This window comes from Rana temporaria, chromosome 11 (genome assembly GCF_905171775.1).
Source record: "Rana temporaria chromosome 11, aRanTem1.1, whole genome shotgun sequence".
NCBI classification, from domain to species: domain Eukaryota; kingdom Metazoa; phylum Chordata; class Amphibia; order Anura; family Ranidae; genus Rana; species Rana temporaria.
The window spans coordinates 32,209,531-32,234,122 of NC_053499.1; the positions used below are offsets into that span (position 1 = coordinate 32,209,531).

General features: G+C 40.2%; 1 protein-coding gene across 1 annotated transcript in view; it reads left to right on the forward strand.

The window, feature by feature from the left end:
- LOC120916783 (doublecortin domain-containing protein 1-like) overlaps positions 1–24,231 on the forward strand; it is a 113,791-nt gene extending 89,560 nt beyond the window's left edge. Inside the window, exons 5-9 of the mRNA XM_040327719.1 lie at positions 2,041–2,163; positions 7,103–7,208; positions 20,594–20,731; positions 22,643–22,761; positions 24,030–24,231. Of these exons, the coding sequence (XP_040183653.1) occupies positions 2,041–2,163; positions 7,103–7,208; positions 20,594–20,731; positions 22,643–22,761; positions 24,030–24,102 (559 nt within the window). The 3' untranslated portion in view covers positions 24,103–24,231. The remainder of the gene's footprint in view (positions 1–2,040; positions 2,164–7,102; positions 7,209–20,593; positions 20,732–22,642; positions 22,762–24,029) is intronic.
- The last annotated feature ends 361 nt before the right edge of the window (positions 24,232–24,592 follow it).

A 24,592-nucleotide genomic window follows, 5' to 3' on the forward strand; every position in this document is an offset into this window, starting at 1 on the left:
GGTACACAGTTGCAGTTATATTTGGATTAATCTGATTAAAGAAATCTTGACCAGAGAAGGTCAAGACTAAGGTTTCGTACACACGACCGAGGAACTCGACGGGCGAAACACATCGAGTTCCTCGGCCAGTTCAGCCCTGAAGCCGCCGAGGAGCTCGGCGGGATGAGAGCTCCCATAGAACAACGAGGAAATAGAGAACATGTTCTCTATTTCCTCGCCGAGGTCCTCGTCGGCTTCCTCGGCCGAAAGTGTACACACGGCCGGGTTTCTCGGCAGAATTCAGCCAGAAACTCGGTCGGAAGCTGAATTCTGCCGAGGAAACTGGTCGTGTGTACGGGGCCTCAGGGTTATTTTGGAATGCCATACATCACCTGCTCTTGGTGTTATGAATTGGGAATGATTGGGGGCAATACTAATGAGGTATAATACAGATTCTGTGTTGTAGTTCAGAGGATTATGGCAGCAAGCAGTATCTTGATAGCTGTGTTATTATATCTTACATTAGCACAATGTAAAACTGCATTTTGTAGCAAGATAATGCACAACCTGACAGTGCAACTGTAATAGACAAGCACCGGGCACATCTGCAGCAATGGATTTGGATTCCAGGCAACCTGATTTAATTTTGTTAGGATATGATTTAAAAAAACAATATTGTAAGCATCAGTCCCAAAATATTGAAACAATAACTGTTCAAGTGACACAGACTTGGAATTATTCCTCAAGAAGCAATCAAACATTGTTTCAAATCAGCAGAATATTTGATTATAAGGTTGGACCACTTTTTTGAGTTTCAAGAAATATATGTGAGATTACCTACCATTTCTAAATAATGTTATTATGGGCCCATTAACAAACCTTCAGCACCAAAAATATACGTTTATCTCTGAATATATGGGTACTGGCCACAGCACACCAGCCAGGTTCACATTCACTCCGCGCTACGCCAGATAGGCATTCATAACTGTATAATAATAGAAATGGCTACAGAGGAGACAGTCTGGATTTTTATTAGGTAAGTCTTGTGTACAGTAATTGTGAACATTTAATCTGATATTAGATTTAATATAACAACTATGTGTAGCACTTAAACCTGTTAATGCCACTTTAATGTATGCCTCATTTGTGTCTGATAGGTAGTAGGAGAGAATTGTGTGATCAGTTATCATTTTGCAAGAACAGCATATAAAAGGAGCAATGGAACTATTACTGGTTTTCAGAATCAGTATCACCTTTTCATTTTTAATATTATTATAGAAATGTAATTATTGTTTATTATTCATCTTCACTTTGTTTCACTTTAAATCAGTTTTAATCACTTTATTACCGAGAGCCTAGGTGACTATACCAGGAGGGGACTATGCTGAACTGCACCTTATCAGTCAGTAATGTCATGAACACCCTTTTCTGGAATTCATCTTCTACCACTTTTTTGGTGGCCAATGCTTGGCTTTGTCTTAAACTTTGAAGGTGGCAAATGCTTGGCTTAGTCTTAAACTTTGATGGTGGCCAGTGCTTGTCTTTGTCTTAAACATTGATGGTGGCCAGTGCTTGGCTTTGTCTTAAACTTTGATGGTGGCCAATACTTGTCTTTGTCTTAAACATTGATGGTGGCCAATGCTTGGCTTTTTCTTAAACTTTGATGGTGGCCAATGCTTGGCTTTGTCTTAAACTTTGATGGTGGCCAATGCTTGTCTTTGTCTTAAACATTGATGGTGGCCAGTGCTTGGCTTTGTCTTAAACTTTGATGGTGGCCAATGATTGGCTTTGTCTTAAACTTTGATGGTGGCCAATGCTTGGCTTTTTCTTAAACTTTGATGGTGGCCAATGCTTGGCTTTGTCTTAAACTTTGATGGTGGCCAATGCTTGTCTTTGTCTTAAATATTGATGGTGGCCAGTGCTTGGCTTTGTCTTAAACTTTGATGGTGGCCAATGCTTGGCTTTGTCTTAAACAGTCATGTCAAATATACAAATGATGATTTTTAATTCCTCAATGGTAAAACATACCATCTAATTTTCCTACATCTTGATCTTTTCCAGGGACCCTGTTGATAAAATTCTTAACCTAAGCTTTGACAAAGTGATGTGTACAGAAAAGGAGGGAAACAAAATAATTTATGAAACCTTTGTAGATCCTGATGCTTCCTTCCCAGGATATAGCAGGTAAAGTATATAAACATATTTTTCCTTTGCTCAGAGATGGAGTTATAAGTGGACCTGTGCCCGTAGGGATCAGAAACAAAGAAGTATCCCTTTTCTGTACAATTATAGGCTACACATTAGTAAGAGCAAAGTCAACTCAGAATATATGCTTTCTTATACAGCAGACATGTCAAACTGGTGGGGTTTTTTTTTTTGGGCTGTTTGCGGCCCTCTTGTTTCTTTTTTGTGACCCCCAGCTGGTTTGGGGATTTAAATTGAATAAGTCTTCAACTGCTCAAACTTGATAAAGGCTGACCTACCTTGCATAATGGTATGGGTGAACACTTTAAGAGTTGTTTTTGCAGCTTCTTTGGGAAAAAAAGTTACACTACTACAACTACTGCTATGGTGTAGTGCTCTAAACTTATTTTTTTAATTTAATCTGGTGTATGTGGCTCTTGGGCCCCATCCACACGTGCAAATGTGTCTGTTAGGCATTAGATGTGGGAGACCTAGCGAGGGGTTGGTTCCTGGCTGCAAATCTACGGGCAGAAGTCCCATTAAAAGCAATTAGGAGGCTTACAGCTCCGGCAGCTAACTGCATGTATAGTAATTGCTCATGGAGCGATTACTTGCAAATGATCGGCCTTGGATTCAGACCAACTTCCATTACTTTTAATGGTGCCTCCGCCTGCAGCTAATCGCTGCGATCCCTTGCTGGGTCTCTAGCATCTAATCGTAATGAAGCCATTCACAAGTATGAATGGGCCTGTAGCAGACATGTGGTACCTTGAAGATTAATTCAACTCTGTTTGGCTCACCTTTTCATTTGAGTGTGATGCATGTGAGTTAAAGAACACAATGTCCTCTCTGAAAGAGCTGATCCTACAAGAGGGGTGTTACTATGGGCACCAAAGGTGTGGCTACAGACCTTTGGTGCCCAAAGAAACACCCCTTTTGTAGAAATTGTGGATAAAAATCCAGCCCTTCCTAAACTTCTTTTTAAAAAGAGAAATATCCACCTATCCTGCTACCCATACCTCACCTTTGAAAAGCCATGCTGGCTAAAGTATCTTCTGTATCCGACACACTTCTGGAGGTGCCAGATGCCTGGTTCCCTCCCTGTTGTGTATTGTGGATCCACCTGCTGCTATGGTGTCTTGTAGTGACATAGCATCGGGAAGATGGAACCACAGCACACAGTGGTGGACAAGGTATCTGACACCCCCAGAAGAGCCGAATGCTAAAGATACCAGAGGTGGGTATAGGTAATTAAGACAGAAGATCCAGGACATGGGTGGTGGGACAGCTAATAAGCATACCTCTTTTCTTTTAGGGCCAGTTCACACCAGACGCAGTTCTGTACAGTTTCGTGTGCATTTTTGTTTTTGCACTAAAAATGCATGCACAGTGTTTTCCATGTATTCCAATGGCTCTAGTTGGCTCTAGTTCACACCATGCAGTCAGTTTCCGGTGCAGAAAACTGACCAGAAACTGACTGCATGGTGTGAACTAGAGCCAACTAGAGCCATTGGAATACATGGAAAACACTATGCATGCATTTTGTGCAGAAAAAAAGCACAGGGAACTGAACGGAACTGCGTCTGGTGTGAACTGGTCCTAAAGCCCTGTACACACGATCGGTTTGTCCGCTGAAAACCAACCAATGGACTGTTTTTATCAGACAAACCGATCGTGTGTGGGCCCCATCGGTTTTATTTCCATCGGTGTAAAAAAAATAGAACATGTTTTACATTTTTCCTATAGATAAAAAAACGATAGAAAAATCAGATCGTCTGTGTGGAAGTCCATCGGACAAAAATCTATGCATGCTCAGAATCAAGTCGACGCATGCTCGGAAGCATTGAACTTCATTTTTTTCGGCTCGTCGTAGTGTTGTACGTCACCGCGTTTTGTCACGATCGGATTTTTGACTGATGGTGTGTAGGCAAGACTGATGAAAGTCGGCTTCATCAGATATCCGATGAAAACATCCATCGGATTAGATTCCATCAGATATCCGATCGTGTGTACAGGGCTTTAGGGTTTTTTCTCAAGACTTTAAATGCAATGTTCGTTTTTTTGAGAGGAATGTACATCTTGAGGACTAATTATAAGTGAAAGATAGTGGTTGCTTAAGGCCCCGTACTCACGACCAAACATGTCTGCTGAAACTGGTCCGCGGACCAGTTTAAGCAGACATGTTTGGCCGTGTGTAGGCCCGAGCGGACCATTTTCGGGCGGATCGGGCAGGTTTCCAGCGGACATGTACGGTCGTCTGTACAGACCTACCGTACATGTCCTGCCGCCCGACATCCCTCGCATGCGTCGAATGACTTTGACGCATGCGTGGAAGCATTTTAAAGGCAGGCCGCCCACGTCGCCGCGTCATTGTCGCGGCGACACCGCGTCATCGACGCGGCGACACCGCGGACATGCCCCGCGTATTGTTTACGCACGGACCTCTGTTCGATGGTGTGTACAGCCATCGAACAGAAGTCCCCGGGCAGACATGTTTCATCGGACATGTCTGCTCGTGAGTACAAGGCCTTACATATAATATACCCAACTATTGCTGAAATAATGAAAAATATGTTTTATATTATAGACATACATTTATATTATAAAATTATTTAATATAAATAAAGCATACAAATACGGTACTTTAATATTATAAATTTGGCTTTTTTCTTAAAAAAAGTAACTTTTTGTTATATTTAACATAATGATCTTGCTAAGATCCCAGCTTCAGATAAAAAATTTTTTTTTTGACAAAGCAAAATGACATTTAATGGCTGTCATAAAACAATAACAATGTGTGGCCATAAATGTACAGATCTGTCACCAAGAAGAACAGGTGCTGAGACATCTGCCTATCATTGCCTGAATATCGCACCTCTAGGGCCAACTGTAGATTTTCATACCATCTTAGCCAGTGTTTGACATTGGTGCACACACACAGTGGTAGCCTTATGCCATGCTGTTTACTTAATTGGATTAGATTCGATTTGAACAAAAAATGTATATTGCAGCTCACTATTCATTAAATATGATACTTGCATTCGTTTTCTTTGTTTAGACTTTTTTTTATGTTTAACTGGTGTTTCTGCCATTAACACACCTCTTGTACTAGGGTGACAATGCACATTCACTATATTGTATCTGTGGAGGAGCAGTGTCATCATAGGACAGTATGTTAGGACAACAGAACAACTTCCCCTATTCCCATCTACAATGTAAATAACATAGGTGAGCTGTTCTATAATTCACAAAGATGACAACAATGACATCATATATAATGTCTAGTAATAATAATAATAGCAAAAGTGTCCCAGAACAAACAATGCTCAAATTCCTCAGAATACACTGGACATTTTTTCAACATGTCCCTTTGACAGGAGTCAATCAGGGATCAGTATTGGCAACAAACTGATAGAAATTCATACAGTCCATGCTCATACCTCCCAACTTTCTGATATGGGAATGAGGGACACCTATCAGCAAAAGTATGTAGGCATAGGACACACCCCTTGCCACGCCCCCTTAAAGGAGGGTTGTACAAAAAAATAAGATTGGTTAAACCCAAAAGTGCTCTTTTTTACCACTACTATTTCTTTATATTGGCTTTTGGAATTTACAAATGCAACAATTTAGAAATTAGATGAAAGGTTTAGCACTGGGAAACACTTTTTGATAGATAAAAAGTGCATTTTATATACATCTATATAGATCAGACCAAAATGAGGGACAAATGAGGAGAATGAGGGACAGAGGGACATTGCTCCAAATCAGGGACAGTCCCTCGAAATCAGGGACAGTTGGGAGGTATGCATGCTGAACCAGCTGCATTTTGATCAGTGTATGGCCAGCCTTAATGTGAATGAAATTAGAGCAGATTATGGGGTAGATTTAATAAAGGCAAATCGACTGTGCACTATGTAAGTGCAGTTGCTCCAGATCCAACTGCGCACAGAATACCCAGTCACGTGGCAGGAAAATTAATGTTCTCTACCAAACAGTTCACATGGGCTTTGCTGCTTAACTGCAGCCAGGAAACATGAACTTTATTACAGAGGAAAGACCATAGATGCAGCTACAAACTTATAAATACTGTCATCTACTGGTTGAAGAATATATCTCTACTAACTACTGATGTACAGTACAGTAGAATACAATTTTTTTATTCTAAACAAAAAAAAACAGCATTTTTGCTTGTACATGAATAGATTATGGTCATCAGAGCTTCCCCTCATTTACTGGGCTGTGGAGCAACTGCACTTGCCAAGTGCCCAGTCTATTTGCCTTCAGTAGCATGTGCAGGAGAAGAGTGCAGAGGGTATGACGGTAGGCAATATGTTCAGGAAAGGAGTGTGGAAGATATGACTGGAGACAGTATGTACAGGAGAGGAGTGTGGAGGGTGTGACAGGAGACAGTATGTACAGGAGAGGAGTGTGGAGGGTGTGACAGGAGACAGTATGTACAGGAGAGGAGTGTGGAGGGTGTGACAGTATGTGCAGAACAGGAATGCTGTGGTTGTGCCAGAGGGCCGTATGTGCAAGGGAGGAGTGTGAAGAGTATGACTGGGACAGAAAGTGATGGAAAATCTAACATTTTACAGTTATTACAAGGGGAGAGTATGAGGAGAAATATTCCAATGGGGATTGCCCTTGCAGTAACTTTAAAATGTGGAAATTCCCCACACTTTATGGAAGTTTTTTCTTCCTTTCCTTTGTTGCCCTGGAAGGAAATGTATATATGGGAACACAGACAGCTGTAGAGCCTGACAAAGGTTCCAACCCTACCCCACTCTAACCACAACTAGAAAAAAGGTTTGGCTGGTTTTTCACAATAATATTGCCATGTAATACTATAAAGTGAAATCAAATCTGTTTTTCAATTGGATTTTTTTTAAAGATTTTCTCATGTGTAAGCTTATAGAAGTGTTCTGTTTCCATTTAGTTGGCATCTTTGTCCAAGATTCCCAAACATCGTAACCCCCTCGTATTTACAGTCCTTGCATACATCGAACGTTGTGAATGAAGACAGTCTTTTTCTACAGTCTAAGGTGAGCATCATTATCTGTTGAAGACAAGTATTGCATTATATCAATTTACCGATTTTATATGTAAACCACCCCCCCCCCCCCAAAAAATATATATATATACGTATTAACAAAATGGAAAGTAAATGAACACAATTCCAAATCAAATCAATATTTTGTGTGACCACCCTTTGCCTGCAAAACAGCATCAATTCTTCTAGGTACACTTGCACACAGTTTATGAAGGAACTCGGCAGGTAGGTTGTTCCAAACATCTTGGAGAACTAACCACAGATCAAATTCTTATGTCTCTTCATGTAATCCCAGACAAACTTGATGTTGATATCAGGGCTCTGTGGGGGCCAAACAATCACTTCCAGGGCTCCTTGTTCTTCTTTATTCTGAAGATAGTTCTTAACCACTTCAGCCGGGAGGATTTGGCTGCCCAATGACCGGGCCATTTTTTGCGATTCGGCACTGCGTCGCTGTAACTGACAATTGCACGGTGGTGCAACCTGTTTTCCAAACAAAATTGACGTCCTTTTTTTCGCACAAATAGAGCTTTCTTTTGGTGGTATTTAATCACTTCTGTGGTTTTTATTTTTTGTACTATAAACAAAAAAAGAGCGACAATTTTGAAAAAAAATCTATATTTTTGACTTTTTGCTATAATAAATATCCCCCAAAAATATGTATAAAAAAGTATTTTTCAGTTTAGGCCGATACGTATTCTTCTACATATTTTTTTTACTAGTAATGGCGGCGATCTACAATTTATATCGTAACTGCGACATTATAGCGGACACATCGGACACTTTTGACGCTATTTTGGGACCATCGTCATTTATACAGCGATCAGTGCTATAAAAATGCACTGATTACTGTGTAAATGACACTGGCAGGGAAGGGGTTAACCACTAGGGGGCGAGGAAGGGGTTAAGTGTGTCCTAGGGAGTGATTCTAACTGTTGGGGGGCTGGGCTACCAGTGACTCGACATTGATCACTGCTTCCGATGACAGGGAGCAGTAGATCAGTGTCCTGTTACTAGGCAGAACAGGGAAATTCCTTGTTTACATCTCCCTGTTCTGCAGCTCTGTGACACGATCGCCGGACACCTGCGGACATCGAGTCCGCAGGTCCCGGACACAGCGGCAAATTTAATGCAATGTACCTGTACGGTGCTTTGTGCAACCATGCCATTCTCCCGACGTATATGTGCAGGAGGCGGTCGGCTAGCGGTTAAAGTGTTACTAAAGTCTTGTTTTTTTTTTCTTTAAAAATAACAAACATCTTATACTTACCTGCTCTGTGAAGTGGTTTTGCACAGAGCAGCCCAGAACCTCTTCTTATCTGGCTTGCTATAAGGGTACCTGAGCTACTGCTCTGTGTGTCCATTCAGATTTATTTTTTTACATACTGGGCCAGATTCAGAAAGAGATACGACAGCGTATCTCCTGATACGCCGCCGTATTTCTGAGTGCGCTCGGTCGTATCTATGCGCCTGATTCAGAGAATAAGTTACGCATAGATATTCCTAAGATCCGACAGGTGTAAGTGTCTTACACCGTCGTATCTTAGGCTGCAATTTCAGGCTGGCCACTAGGTGGCGCTTCCGTATTTTTACACGAGGAATATGCAAATTAGTATTTACGCCGATTCAGAAACAAACGACCGCCCGGCGCTTTTTTTTTACGTCCTTTGCGTTCAGCTTTTTCCAGCGTATAGTTACCCCTGCTCTATGAGGCGTAGCTAATGTTAAGTATGGCCATCGTTCCCGCGTCGAGTTTTGAATTTTTTACGTCGTTTGCGTAAGTCGTTCGTGAATACGGCTGGACGTAATTTACGTTCACGTCGAAAGCAATGACGTTTTGAGGCGGATTTTCGAGCATGCGCACTCGGATGTTTTCACGAACGGCACATGCGCCGTTCAAAAAATGTCAAATACGCCGGATCAAGCCAAATTTAAATAAAACACGCCCCCTACATCCCCATTTGAATTACGCGGCCTTACGCCGCAAAACACATACGTTACACCGCCGTAACTAAGGGCGCAAGTTCTTTCTGAATAAAGAACTCGCGCCCAAAGTTAGAGCGGCGATACGTTACGCTGGCCGGACAGATACGCTCAGGTATCTGAATCCGGCCCACTGTCATCAGTCAGTGTACCTGGTCACCGCCACACCAGTTATATGATGGTGCTGTACTGCACTGGTGACAGCATGTAACAAATAATAACAAAATGTGAAGAAAAAAAAGTGACTACCTCCAAAAAGCATGCCATGACTCTTACTAATTACCTCAGACTGTCTACTTTCCAAAAAGGGGTCATTTTTGGGGTATTTGTACTGTCCTGGCATATTTGTGTCTTAAAGTGGATGTAAACCCCAAAAATAGTTTTTTTGTTTTTGATGTCACAATGTAGAGTATAAGATTCCCTATCATCTGTGCCCAGTCTTGCCACACAGAGTTATTCCAGCGCTGAGCAATCCTCTTTTAATGTTCAGTGAAAATTAACAGAATTCCAGATAAAAACTTGCCAAATTATAAAGTCCGTTTCTCTGTTCTTGCTTTGTGTTACAGGTTATTTACATATCTAGAGCTTGGACATGTTTATCATATGTTATGTTATGTTTATCATAATATGAGGTAATCCAAAGTTCATTGTATATTACCAGGATGTGTAAATAACCTGTAACACAAAGCAAGAACAGAGAAACAGACTTTATAATTTGGCAAGTTTTTATGTGTGGCAAGACTGGGCACAGATGATAGGGAATCGTATACTCTACATTGTGACATCAAAAACAAACAAAATTTTTTGGGGTTTACATCCACTTTAAGAAATGAGTAAGGAAGTCAGTACATTAGGATTGATACATTTTTAGATATATACCATAGTTTGTGGACTCTTTAACTTTCCTGAAGTCTAAATAATATACACCGATTTGGGTTATTTTCACCAAAGAACTGTAGCAGAATACCATTTGGCCTAAAATTTTTAAGAAAGATAATTTTTTTCAATTTTCTAACAGAAATTAAGAAAAATTTGTTTTTTTTTTTCTCAATTTTTGTCCTTTTTTGTTTATTTAGCAAAAAAAATAAAAAACCCCAGTGGTGATTAAATACCACCAAAATGATAAGAAGTTTATATGAATACAGTGTTGCATGACCGCGCAATTGTCATTCAAAATGTTATAGCGCTGAAAGCTGAAAATCTGCCTGGGCAGAAAGGGGGTAAAAGTGCCCGGTATTGAAGTGGTTAAAGTGCAACAGGTTTTATGTATTTACGTTCTTCTGTTTTGTGTTCAGATAATCAGAGTGCTTCTTCCATATAACTTTGTAAGATTATAGCGCAGATTTTTTTTTTCTTTTTTTACACAGCCCTGTAACCCCTCTGTTGCAATTCTCTTTCCGTTGTCTGCCATGACAAGTGGTAACTCGTTCCCAATGTATTTTGTGTACGCACGTGAAATATTGTCGTATTTATAAGTATCCTCATTGCACATTGACTAAACTGTTTAGTTCTGGGTCTGTGTTTATGAGGGAAAGCCTCGGGCTTTGAATTGGAAGTCTTGCTCAAGCAGAAGGAAATTGTTCATTGTCACTTTTACCTAGTCTAGTGAACCTGACATCTCTATAGACGGAGTTTTCAAGGTGACGACTTAACTCTTGATCTGCTTAGCTTTGCATTTTCTTGTACATGGCATCGGCTGTTCATATCTATTTCATCGGCCTCTAGACGTACGTTTGAACGAACACGTGTTTGACAGTCATTGTTTCAGCTGCGTCTGAGAACACATGGGTTGACATTCTACACTAGCCCTTCCATTCATCCTTGAACACTTATTACACTTTTAAAAATGTGTTCTTTTCAAGTGAAATTTATGTCATTGAGTTTCTACAATTTCCTATAAAAAAAACCTCTATGCTTGATCGCTTAACACCACACATTCAGTGCATTAAAATAGCGATTTTATTGTAAAATGTTCATTTACGTTTAGCATTTGCCCTCTCCACCATTCACAGATGAACATTATTACTAGTGAATGCAGTCCTATTTGGACTGTGTTGGTCATATTTTATACATATACAGTGATACCTTGAATTACGAGCATAATTCGTTTCAGAAGAATGCTTGTAATCCAAAGCACTCGTATATCAAAGCAAGTTTCCCCATAGAAGTCAATTTGTTCCACAGTGACTTCTATTGTATGCAGTACCGCATGTGGCCAGAGGTGGAAGGGAGGCGCCGGAGACATTTGGAGTGTTTCCGAGTGGCTCTGAGTGCATCCGAGCAGCTGAGAGGCTCCCAGTGTCACTGGCGCCCCCGCACCTCTGGCCAAATGCGGTACTGCACACTGCATAGACTTGAATCCTGCTCATTTTGTGAGACAGCGCTTGCAAACAGAGTTAGGATTTAAAAAAAAAATAATAGCTTGTATTGTGAAATGCTTGTTAATCACGTTACTCGCAATCCGAGGTATTACTGTATTTCTATATGTTATACAGTGTGTTAAAAAAGAAATCTGATTTTTTTTTCAGCTCTCTGCTTTGTCATCTATTAATGTTTTACACCCCCCTACGCTCTCTCTCTCTCTCTCTCTCTCTCTCTCTCTCTTATTGCCCCTTATCTCAACCTTACCTTTCATTTAAAAAACATCAGAAAAATGTATATTTCCTAGAGACTAACAAGGTGAAGAAAATTCTTTAAACTTGCGAGACTATATTAAACCTTTATTGTGATACAATAATTATTTATATTTTTTTATATTAAATCCAGGCAACCCCACCAGCTTGTTCCTTTATTGCCCCTTGTCTCCACCTTGCTTTTCTTTTCAAAAACAAGAAGAAATCTATATTTCCTAGAAACTAACAAGCTGAAGATTTTTTTTCTAAACTTGCAATACTATATTAACCTTTTAAGTGATTCAATAATTTTATATATTTTTAAAATTAAATCAAGCCAACCCAACAGCTTGTTCCTTTATTGCCTCTTGTCTCCACCTTACCTTTCTTTTAAAAAACATCATAAACTGCATATTTCCTAGATACTAAGGCCGGGTACTCACGACCAAACATGTATGGTGAAAGCGGTCCGTCGGACCGTTTTCTCCATACATGTCTGCCAGAGGGCTTCTGTACGATGGTTGTACACACCATCGTACAGAAGTCCGCGCGTAAACAATACGCGGGGCGTGTCCGCGGTGTCGCCGCGTCGATGACGCGGTGTCGCCGCGACAATGACGCGGCGACGTGGGCGGCCCGCCTTTAAAATGCTTCCACGCATGCGTCGAAGTCATTCGACGCATGCGAGGGACGGCGGGCGCCTGGACATGTACGGTAGGTCTGTACTGACGACCGTACATGTCCGAGCGGGCAGGATTCCAGCGGACTGTTTTAAAACAAGTCCAGGAATATTTGTCCGCTGGGAAAAGGCCCGGCGGGCAAATGTTTGCTGGAATTCGGCCCGCTCGCGCCCACACACGACCAAACATGTCTGCTGAAACTGGCCTGCGGGCCAGTTTCAGCAGACATGTTTGCTCGTGAGTATGGGGCCTAACAAGCTGAAGAAAACTCTTTAAACTTGCAAAACTATGGGCCAGATTCACGAATATTTACGGCGGCATAACGTATCCCCTTTACGTTACGCCGCCGCAAGTTTTCGTTGTAAGTGCTTGATTCACAAAGCACTTACGTGTAAACTTGTGGCGGCGTAGCGTAAAGCCGTCTGGCACAAGCCCGCCTAATTCAAATGGGGCGTGTACCATTTAAATTAGGTGCGTTCCCGCGCCGAACGTTCTGCGCATGCTCCGTTAGGAAATTTCCCGCCGTGCTTTGCGCGAAATTACGGCGCCCCGACGTGTTTTTGAATGGCGACGTGCGTAACGTACTTTCGTATTCCCGGACGTCTTACGCAAAAAAAAATAATTGAAATTTGACGCGGGAACGACGGCCATACTTTAACATGGCTGTTCTAAATGTAAGCCATGAAAAAGCAGGCTTAGTTTTGCGACAGGAAAAACCGACTAGCGACGACGTAAGAGAATGCGACGAACACGCGTACCTTCGTGGATCGCCGTAATCAGCTAATTTGCATACCTGACGCTGGAAAACGATGCAAACTCCACCCAGCGGCCGCCGGAGAATTACACCTACGATCCGAAGGCGTACGAAGTCGTACGCCTGTCGGATCTTAGCCAAAAGCCGTCGTATCTTTGTTTGTGAATTACAAATAAAGATACGACGCGGGAAATTTGAAAGTACGCCGGAGTATAAGCAGATACTCCGGCGTATTTTTTCTGTGAATCTGGCCCTATGTTATTATCTTTTTTTTTGTGATACAATAATTTTATATATTTTTATATTATTTAATCCAGGCAACCCAACAGCTTGTTCCTTTATTGCCCCTTGTCTCAAGCTTATGCTCTTTTCAAAAACATCAGAAACATTTATATTTCCTAGAAACTAACAAGCTAAAGAAAACTCTTTAAACTTGCAATACTATATTACCTTTAATGTGATTCAATAACTTTATATATTTTTTAAACTAAATCCAGGCAACCCAACATCTTGTTCCTTTATTGCCCCTTGTCTCTACCTTACCGTTCTCTTTAAAAACATCAGAAAAATATATATATATCATAGAAAAAAACAAGCTGAAAAAAACTCTTTCAATTTGCAAAATTATATTAACCTTTTATGTGATACAATAATTTAATATATACTTTTTTTTTAAATAGATCCAGGCAACCCAACAGTTTGTTCCTTTATTGACCCTTGTCTCCACCTTACCGTTCTTTTCAAAAGCATCATAGAAACTAACAAGCTAAAAAAAAACTCTTTCAACTTGCAAAACTATATTAACCTTTTATGTGATACAATAATTTTTTATATATATATATATATATATATATATATATATATATATATATATATATATATATATATATATATATATATATATATTTTTAACTAAATCCAGGCAACCCAACAACTTGTTCCTTTATTGCCCCTTGTCTCCACCTTACCGTTCTTTTCAAAAACATCAGAGAAAAACGTATATTTCTTAGAAACTAACAAGCTAAAAAAACTCTTTCAACTTGCAAAACTATATTAACCTTTTATGTGATACAATAATTGTATATATATTTTTTTTAACTAAATTCAGGCAACCCAGTAGCTTATTCCTTTATTGCCTCTTGTCTCCACCTTACCTTTCTTTTCACAAACATCAGAAAAATTTACATTTCCTAGAAACTAATGCCGCGTACACATGATCATTTTTCGGCATGAAAAAAAACGACGCTTTTAAAAACGTCATTTAAAATGATCATGTGTGGGCTTCACATCGTTTTTCGACTTCTGAAAAACGACAAAAAAAAAAAATTGAACATGCTGCACTTTTTAACGTCGTTTTAAAAAATGTTGTTTTTCGGGTTGTAAAAAATTATCGTGTGTGGGCTAAAACAATGTTTTAAACCCGCGCATGCTCAGAAGCAAGTTATGAGACGGCTGCGCTCATTCAGGTAAAACTACCGTTCATAATGGAGTAAGCACATTCATCACGCTGTAACAGACAGAAAAGTGTGAATCGTCTATTACTAACACGGAATCAGCTAAAGCAGCCCAAAGGCGAATAGAACTTCCCCTTTAGAGTGCCGTCGTATGTGTTGTACGTCACCGCGCTTTTTTGATAATTTTTAAAAAACGATGGTGTGTGGGCAACGTCGTTTTTAATGATGAAGTTGGAAAAACGTTGTTTTTTGGACATGCTGAAAAACAACGGTTTTTTTCATGCCGAAAAATGATCGTGTGTACGCGGCATAAGAAGCTGAAAAAAAACTCGTTCAACTTGCAAAACTATTTTGTGTCATACAATGTTTTTATATATATTTTTGTTCAACAAAATTCAGGCAACCCAACAGCTTGTTCCTTTATTGCCCCTTGTCTCAACATTACCTTTCTTTTCAAAAACATCAGAAAAAATAATATTTCCTAGAAACTAACAAGCTGGAAAAAAAAGTATACTTGCAGACTGTATTTTACTTTTATGTAGTATCATCATTTTATATACTTTTTAAACTTAATTTAAGGCAACCCAACAGCTTGCTGCTCTCATTCTTTTGCCAAGTTGTATTCCTGGTGAATTATGTACAAAGAATTAAAAAAATTACTTATGCAAGACTATGAATTGAAGACTTTTAGAACATTTTCCAAAATAAGCTTTGGGATTTGGTGCTCTACTATTGTCGAAAGAAGACAATAGTTTTAGTTTTTGCACATAAGAAACGTCTTGATGAATGGTTTCCCTAAGCAGACTAAAACCTTACAGGTCATTGGCTGCAGATACTTCCAGGGATCAGATACAAATAATTAATTCTGACTGGATTGTGTTTGTTAAGTGAGGGTTAAAATCCAATCTTACTATTGGGTTTGGATTTAAAGGTTTCAAGAATCTTCCCATTGATCTAAAGCTGATACATTTAATTTGTGATGGGGTATACATATGTTGCCACTGTTCTAATATAGTCCTCTCCAGGGCTTGCACTCTATATCTATTTGCATTACAGAAGAAATGGAAATTTCCATTAATTGTGTTAGAAAAGAATAGACTTCAGATTGTTTTAATTCCAGTGTTCAGGCACAGAAGGTGCATTATATGTGCTAAAGAAATCAATGTTTGGATTTGTTTGCTAATGTGACTGCTTCATTCAGTGCTGTCAGTCACTCAAAACTGTACGGGCTAAATCGCATTTAAAGTTTTGCCAGTCAAAATGACAAATAAACTAACTTTCCCTGAAGTAGATTAAAAAGTGACAGCTTGCATTTGTGTGTGAAAATATTATTTAGTGATAAACAATTTTTTTTCTTTAGAAGATTGACATAATACTCAGGTAAATTCTTAAATCGCTGTATGCTCATAAAAGGCATATCCATTAAGTTGTACATTATTGTAAAAATATAATGGCAGCAAGTTAAATGTGTTTTATACAGTTTACTAAGATGATTGTCACTATGTGATTTTCCAAAAGTAAGTAATCAAAAAAAAACGTTACGCTGCCACCTTTAATGGACAAATATAGTGTATTTTCAACAAACAAATATTTAAAACCCACAATAAAGGGTTAGTTTATCTTTACAATAAAAATTATATTGCATTCCAGCATCCCCAGCACATTAAACACACTGCTCCTGTGGGCGGGGCCATCTCACCTGTGCACACATGTGGGGGTACCTCTCTTCCCGTGTACGCGCTCATTAATGCTCGGGACCAGGGGGGTCGCTTTCATGTGAAAGTCAACATTATGGCGGTAACTCAGCTTAGAGAAAAGCCATACACTGTGTGCATATGACATAGATAGTTCCTCTGTGAAACATACTGTCCAGTGTTACTACACACCTTCCTCGATGTATGTTGCATTTAGGAGGGACACTACTGAGCCTATGCCCTCTCCACCAGTCCAGCGTAACTCTACCATCTCACTCCCAGTGACAGAATGGACCCAGCATGGACCTCCTATGTGAACTTACTTAAGTCCTTCAACTCTCCCGTACCATGGTCTACGGGGTCTCCGTAATGTGGGTTTGGTCCCAGTTGCTTTCGGGGCAACTGACCGCCAGGGAGGGAGGCAGAACACTGACCCCCTTGCTACTGGAGGACCTGTCACCTATGCCAGATGCCACACATTTGACTGTCTGCTATACATTCCCACCAGTTCATGGTTACCCATAGCAACTACATTCCTCCTCCGACTCATCTGCCAAGTTAACCCTTTGTAGTTGCCTTGCTTTCATACCCTGTGTGTGCTTTACATGCCCCATTCTTCTGATACACCATGTATCACCATGCACCCCTTTGAATACCTTCAGATCAGGCTCAAGAACAGTTATTAAACTTTACTGAACACTTCAGGAACATTACAGTTCAAAGTGAAAACAGTTCTCATGCATACCTAAACTGTGGCTGCCCAGGAATACCTGTACAAATGCGAATCCATAAGAGAAAGAGTCTATTGCTGGTGAATCCCCTTATGGTGGTGGGTGTAGATAGCATTGTGCTTACATCCCTCTCGGTTATCCGGACCTCCCTCGAAAAGCTCTCTTACTCTCAGCCTGGCTTTCCTACTTTTATCTTAATTGACCAGGAAGGAAGGCAGGACCCCAAAAAAAAAAAGGAAACTGACAACCCATAGCTTAAACCTTATCTAGCCTAGGCAGTCTAACCTGCACAAGCCTACACCCAGGTCTTGAAAAAGAAGCTTCTTTAAGGCTTCATTTCCACTGGCGTTTTTTACAACCACTTTCTTTAGCCTTTTTTACAGCTTAAAAACGCCTGTCCATGTTTATTTTGTAAAAAAAAAAAAAAACGCCTGTCCATGTTTATTTTGTAAAAAAAAAGCTCAAAAACGCCACGGTAGCGTTTTTGCGCGTTTTTTAATGTCTGGCGTTTTTACAGCTCTATTGCTGGAGCCACAGAACGCCCTGGTCCCGCGTTTTTTTTACAGCTCAAAAACGCCTATGCCATTTGCAGCTCAAAAATGCCAATGTGGGCATGATGCCATAGAATAACATGGACAGGCGTTTTTAAGCTGTAAAAAACGCTCAGAAAAGTGGCTGTAAAAACGCCAGTGGAAATGAAGCCTTAAAGTCATACTTGTGTGCTGTCCTCTTCCAAGCCTGCTTGAAAAACTCCTAGCTGGGTGATCTCCTCTCACACATCATGCCTAGATGGCAGGAAGTGCTGGACATTACCTATAGGTAAGCCTAGAATTAGGCTTACCTATAGGTAGTGGAAATATCTCCTAAACATGCGCCGTTTAGGAGATATTTCACTTGATGTAATCGGCGCATGCGCTGGGAAGAAACAGCGTTTCTCCCCTAGCGTGTGCCGTTACTGACGGCCCCCGACCGCAAGCGCAAGAGTGACATCACGCTGCTCTGGCCAATCTCAGAGCCGGGGTCCCAGAAGGAAGAGGGGCAAAAATGGACGCGGCGTTCACAGGGGACGGCGTGGGCTTTGTTTGCAGGTAAGTGTCACATAATGGCCTAGTGTGCGATGCATACTAGCCCATTATGCTTTTCATTTGCAGGGTTTGCACAGAGCAGAAGGGGAAGAAAAACCCATTGGGGTTTACTTCCTCTTTAAAGTCACAGAAATAGTTATTCAGTCAGGTGGACATTTTTTTAACAGCTTCCATTTTATATGACCTAACCAGTCCAATAAGCACCAGAATTTAGGCACTGACCATGGACTAAATGAAGGTTGTTAAAACACCTTCCTAACATTTTTAGCTGTGACCATCTTGAATAACGGCAGATTATTCATGTAGCCTTTATCCCCATTTTAAAGTGGGAGTGGAGCAGAGACAGGCATTAGAAAAGAAAGGAAGGAGGGGGTGGGAGTGCAAAGCAAAAGGGGAGGTGTGTTTTGTAATTAGTTTGTGGAATACTCAAATTGTACCCAGTAAAACCATGTGTCTGTTCTGTCCCCAAGAAACACAGTGACATTTTCCAAAGTTTTCCCACTGAACCAAAGTGGAATGGTGTAGACAACATCCAGTTACTGGGAATGCATGTCATGGCCACATTTACCGGGTTGATCAACAGCAATTTCTTGTATCTTTTCTGGACAGAGGTGTATAATTCTGGTTAAAGTGGATGTAAACCTGATTCATGAAATTTGACCTAGGCACATCTATCTGTAGTGTTTTCTTTTATCTCTTCAAAGCCCTAAGTCCTGTGTATTTCTGCTGCTCTGTTCTTCTCCTATAAGCTTGATAACTTCTGACAAGTTCTCTGACAACCAAGATAAAATCTGCCTGAAATTTGTGTGTGTGTGTGTGAGGGGGGTTGCTATAAATAGATTAGCAGGGAGCTTGTCTTTTCACAGCACTGCTCTGCACATTCCTTCCTTCCCCTGCCTATGTGGAGAGGGGGTGTGTGCCTTTCCTCCTTATGCCAGAAATCCACAACTAGTGCTGAACAGAAAGAAAAAAACTCTAAAACGGTATGCACTTTCTAAAGAGTATAGCAAGCTGAAGACAGCAGATATTCTGTACATATAAAACTTATGTAGGGAGATTTGTTTTATCTCTGTGTATCATCTGAGGCTATTCATTTCACTGGGTATATATGAGGGTTTACATACACTTTAAGGAAATGCCCATTAACTGGGTAATGGCCTGATAACAGAATAGAAGCAATTATGGACAGTCCCAAAACATATATAGGTTCCTCTGTCACTGTGCAGCAGAAAAAGCTTATCAAAAGATGCAAGTGGTTCTATACCCATATCATTTTATAATTAATATCTTAGTATGTGCTGCAGTCTGCAGGCTTATAGGCAATGAATAAAATGATGTCCTTCTGCTTGTCTGTGAAGGTAAGCTGATGGTCCTATTCCAATTTCCCTAAAAAGGGCCAGAGTAGGGAGGGACATCAGGGTGATTGGATAAATCAGTCACGGACTTCCAATGTTCAGAGGTTAGAAACTTGTCTGCTCTCATGGAGCCTGTGTCTGTCCATTGTCTGAAGATTTTTTCCATGTAACCTAGTGTTAACTCTGCATGTCCTATTATGAGTGCCTTGAGAGCACTCACCTCTGCCCATTTAACCAGCACTAACAGGAATGGAGAGTAGTCCTGTTTCTGGAAAACCCAAAGCTTGTGGGCCTAATGTCTGCACCAGTTGATGGTTCTGGCCATGTGGACAGCCCTGTAGTAAAGAACAGGTTTTGTTCTTCCTCTGACTTTAGGTAGGAGCAAGGTCTCTCATCCTATTCTCGCAGGCTTCCCCTTCCAAATGAACGTGATAAAGTCTGAACGGTAGGGTCTGCAGTTGATAGAGACGTTGTGGCATCACATTCATTTTCAATACTTTATACCTACCAAACCAGAAGATGGCCAGGTGTCTCCATTTGTCCATGTTGATTGTGATATGCGGAGGAGAGGGAGAAAGTTAAATTTGAATATTTTTTGGGGGTCAATCTGAGTGTCAAGGTATTGAAAAGCCCTGTCCTTCCATTTAAAAGTTAAATTAGGATGGAGTAATTGTAGAGCATGGTTTGATAAAAAGCCAAATAGGGTAGGGATCAATAAATGTGGAGCTCCTTTAACAGAGCAAGTAAGGATATAGTAAGGACTGGTAATGTAAGAGAGGAGGTCATTGGCATGTTCTGTGACCTTATGATTGTAACCTCCATTAACTATGACTTTTACATTAGGAGTGTTTCAGATTCGCTGTAGAAGGGGTTCTAGTGTGAGAACAAATATTAACGAGGAAAGGGGACATCCCTACCTCACACTATTGTGGAGTCTCTTTTAAAATGAATTTGTAGCTTTGTCCTACATGGAACGATGGGTATACATCTCATTCCAAAGTAATCTCTTTTGTAACTATTAAACTGCAGGTGGACCAACAAATGATTTTACATCCATCAGTAATGCTTGAGAAAAGAAGTAGAGCGCCGGGTCAGTCAGGGAAGAAAGGACAACTTGACCAACCTGTTTCGGGACTGTTTTCTTGTAATGTCTGGCTCATCACAAGGGTAAGATAGCAATCAAGCATTCCCATCAGTACCTGTCTTTCTTACTATTGCTATGTGACCGAAGTCATAAATTAAAATATCATCATTAGCAACAATTTTGCCAATTGCACTAAGGGTATCTGAAGGTATCTGGTAGCCTTTAGGTGGCCAAAGGCATACAAGGGCTTTTAAAGTTCTGCACGCCTGGAAGCATGTCTTCATTTAGCTGTCTCCTAAATCTATATGCTTGTCTCAACCAAGTTTATGTGTATAAAAGGACTTTTTAAACTGTTGTAATATGTCTTTTTTACCACATTTATTTTTGATTTTTACAAATTATAAAAGATACATTGAAATAAGGCACAATAATTATATCTGCAAACATGGCATCCACACAATAAAAACGCATCATTGTATTCTAGCCATAATGTGGGTTGCAACTTCCACATGAATGTTCAGAGCTTCTAGGCAAAACAGTAGTTTGATATGTCCCTTTTTTAAATTACATTAATGCCTCGTACACACAATCGGAATTTCCAATGGAAAAAGTCAGACGGACTTTTTTCATCGGAAATTCCGACTGTGTGTATGCCCCATCGGATTATTTCCATCGGAAATTCAGAGGAATTCCGTTGGAGTTTAGATAGAGAACATGTTCTCTTTTACTCCGATGGAATTCCGTCAGAATTTCGATGTGATTTTGGTCAGACAAAGGTCCGATCATTTGTACGGGGCATTAGAATATGATGATTTAAAATTTCCAAGACATTCTGTGTTTTCTAATAGAGGTCCTGGCAGAAGTTGCTTTTGGACTGTGTCTTTCTACATTATGTTTTCTACAGAGCTCAGTGAATTAGAGACAATGATGGGGGGCATGATTTGCCACTGATCATGTACTCCATGCCCAACATGCTGCCTCAGAATGTACAATAAGGGACAGAAAAATGTTGCACCAAAAATGTGCAACATAAATAAACAGGCACAACAATTTTGAAATCAATATACTGTACAAGTATAAAGCACCAAACTAACAAGAAAAACTAAGGTCTGGCCCCCCTCAGAGGCCTAGCTGTGGTGTGGTGGGACACGTGAATTAAAAAGAATAACTGAACATTATTAGTCCTCTTGTGCCAGATAAAATATTTCACACATGCTTAAACACAAATAAAACTCAATCTTGAAAAAGGTTTATTTATTTATTTTAATCATTCATTATTAATTTATTTTCCAGTGTGATGTTATTTTAGATACAAATAGCCCTTACCGGAGCAAACCTGTGAAATCTCAGCCATAACCTTTTTCTTTTTACAAAACTTTTATCACATTTAGCTCAGTTCACTTTTCCCCTTTTGCCCTTGTTGTTCCCAGGAAAGTAAATCATAGTTATTATTTTACATTTTGCATGCCAACTGCTGCAGTACATGCATTATGTAATATTACAATTATTAACCGCCACATTGCGGGATAAGTGACCTACCCTTGGTGTCAAATCCTCTTAACCTTTGTAACAACTTTACAGGCAAGTCTCACTGGGAACATATGTATAATTTTTCTTAATTATCTTCAAGGCGGCAGCGTTTCTGTAATCTTCTCGGTTCAGCGGTCTTTTGTCAGCACGTACGTGTTGGAAGGAAAATGAGGTGTTAGGAGTACAGCAAGTGACACGTTATAGAACCTGAATCATTACCCTGCGAGACGCATCTAGGATAGAGCAGGGTGGAAATACCAGAGGTCTTCTCTGCAGCGCGATGAACCGTAAAATTCTGCCGCGGTTGTAAAAAGGATCACTGCCGGGAAACAGGGATCGGCCACTAAGTTGTGGATAGTATTTAGCTTCTAATAGGTTTGATTATTCAGCTATGATGACCTCTTTATTAGGACAGAATGTTTCATTTTCTGGTGCTTTTCACAGATTTAATGTCTTTCTACTAGGCTGGCATGATCCTGAGTAAAGCAATGCCACAGATCTGTCTGGCTGTGGGGGAGCCTATTATTCTGAGAAATGCGGAGGGTACCATTATGGAAGGGTATGGACTTGCACTTCAAAAAAGGTAAGAATGCTTAGCTGGTGACCAGCAATGTCAGACAATATATTTTTTTTAAGTTTTCAAAGACACATGGGTTAATGCCCTTACATCGCTCTATTTCCCATACTGGCAACTTTCGTCTGGACTGGAATTCTGTAAATTATGCTTGCAAGCCACTCTTAGGATCCGAGAAGGGTAGAACCTGCCAATATTGCTATCTACAAAATTATAAAGGCAACATTTTTGTGTTTGCCCCTATTTATCATGAGCTGAACACAAAGATCTACAGCTTTGTCTATGTACACAAAAGGCCTAATTCTCTCAAATATTGCTCACAAATCTGTCTAAGGCCGGGTTCACACTGGTACGACACGACAGTCGTACTACTTTGGGTATAGACATGAGATAAAACTTAGAAGATCCAAAGCCTGTACAACTCTTCTGTCCCCTAAGCATTGCATTTCCAGACAGACATGCACTTGGCATGCATATTTATTTATTTATTTGAAACTCCTATCAGAGAATTATTTGCCTGCCATTATTATCCATTGATGCAATTGCCATGGCTGATTGCTATTGAGAATGTAAGTTCCCTGGCTGTCAAGTTGATGCTATTGCTTTAGCATATAGTCAATGACCTAGAACAAGTATAGGGACAAGGACTTTCAGCAATTTTTTGACATTCATTTGATGGTCTGCACTTTGCAGCCTAAAAGCTAGGCCATTTTAATGGGCAAATTTGGTCACTTCCCGAAGGGACTATCTTGATGGATTGCCTCCCTGCCCAGTAGGAATGTGTATAAGTGAGAAGGGGCTTCAACACTGCTGAGAAGTGTCTGAGCTTTGGCCATCAAAAAAAGCTTGTACAGTTTCTCTATTTAGGTCTAGTGACTGCATTGCTTCATGTTCATTGCAGGCACCTCCATTGCTGGCCTTATCTCAGGGAACTAAACTAACTGACTGGAAAAATCCATTACTTTGTCATGATTGATAGGTCCAGAGGGTGTTTCTACAGCTCGTGATCAGCCCTTACAGATATGCTAGTTTCCCAGTTCAACCTTTATTGACCATATGGGATGATGATCATTTCTTGTGTACAGGTAGCCTAACTGTGCTGCTGATAAAGCTGATGCATTGAATTAGACTTAACCTGCATGAAAAATGATAAATTCTAGAGGAATAACAGGCACAGCAGGGACTTTTCTGTAAGCCATCTTACCTCTGACAAGCTTGGCACATGTCAGTCTTCCCTTGAAGGCAGCATAACTCAAATACTGATATTTGTATTTCAGGGGCCGGAATGAAAGTGGACAGCTATGGGGCTTTAGTAACAAGGGCGCAATCTTCCCCAAGGTATGTCAGTAATTTCCATCAAGCTTACCTGAAGAACAGATCATTATGGCTGAATGTACGTTGTATCATTGTTCTTGTGTTTTTGCCATTTGCACAGGAAGGCGTTCTCAGTTCTTATTGCAAATTGATACCTTTTGTTGTTTATAAGCAACAAAACAAATGCCAAGGTGTATATCAGCTGAGCTTAGGAGTGCTGAGACATGAAAAAGAATTGTAGTAAAAAAACATTATCCCAAAGTCTATAGTGACATAGTCATTATTCTCCCTAAATGAAAATATAAAAAATTAGCAATTTTGTTCCAATGAATGAATCTGGGACAACTACTAATATACAGTAATTGCTGCAGACATTTTGTCCTTTTGTCACATACCTGGTTGTAACTGAGTTGACGAGAGGGCTGCCCTTACACCTATTGTCCTGTTTCCCCTGGGATGATGACAGGGTATAACAGAATGTAGAGTGGCACGGGTATCTGTAGGAGATCTGATAGAAGATACAGAG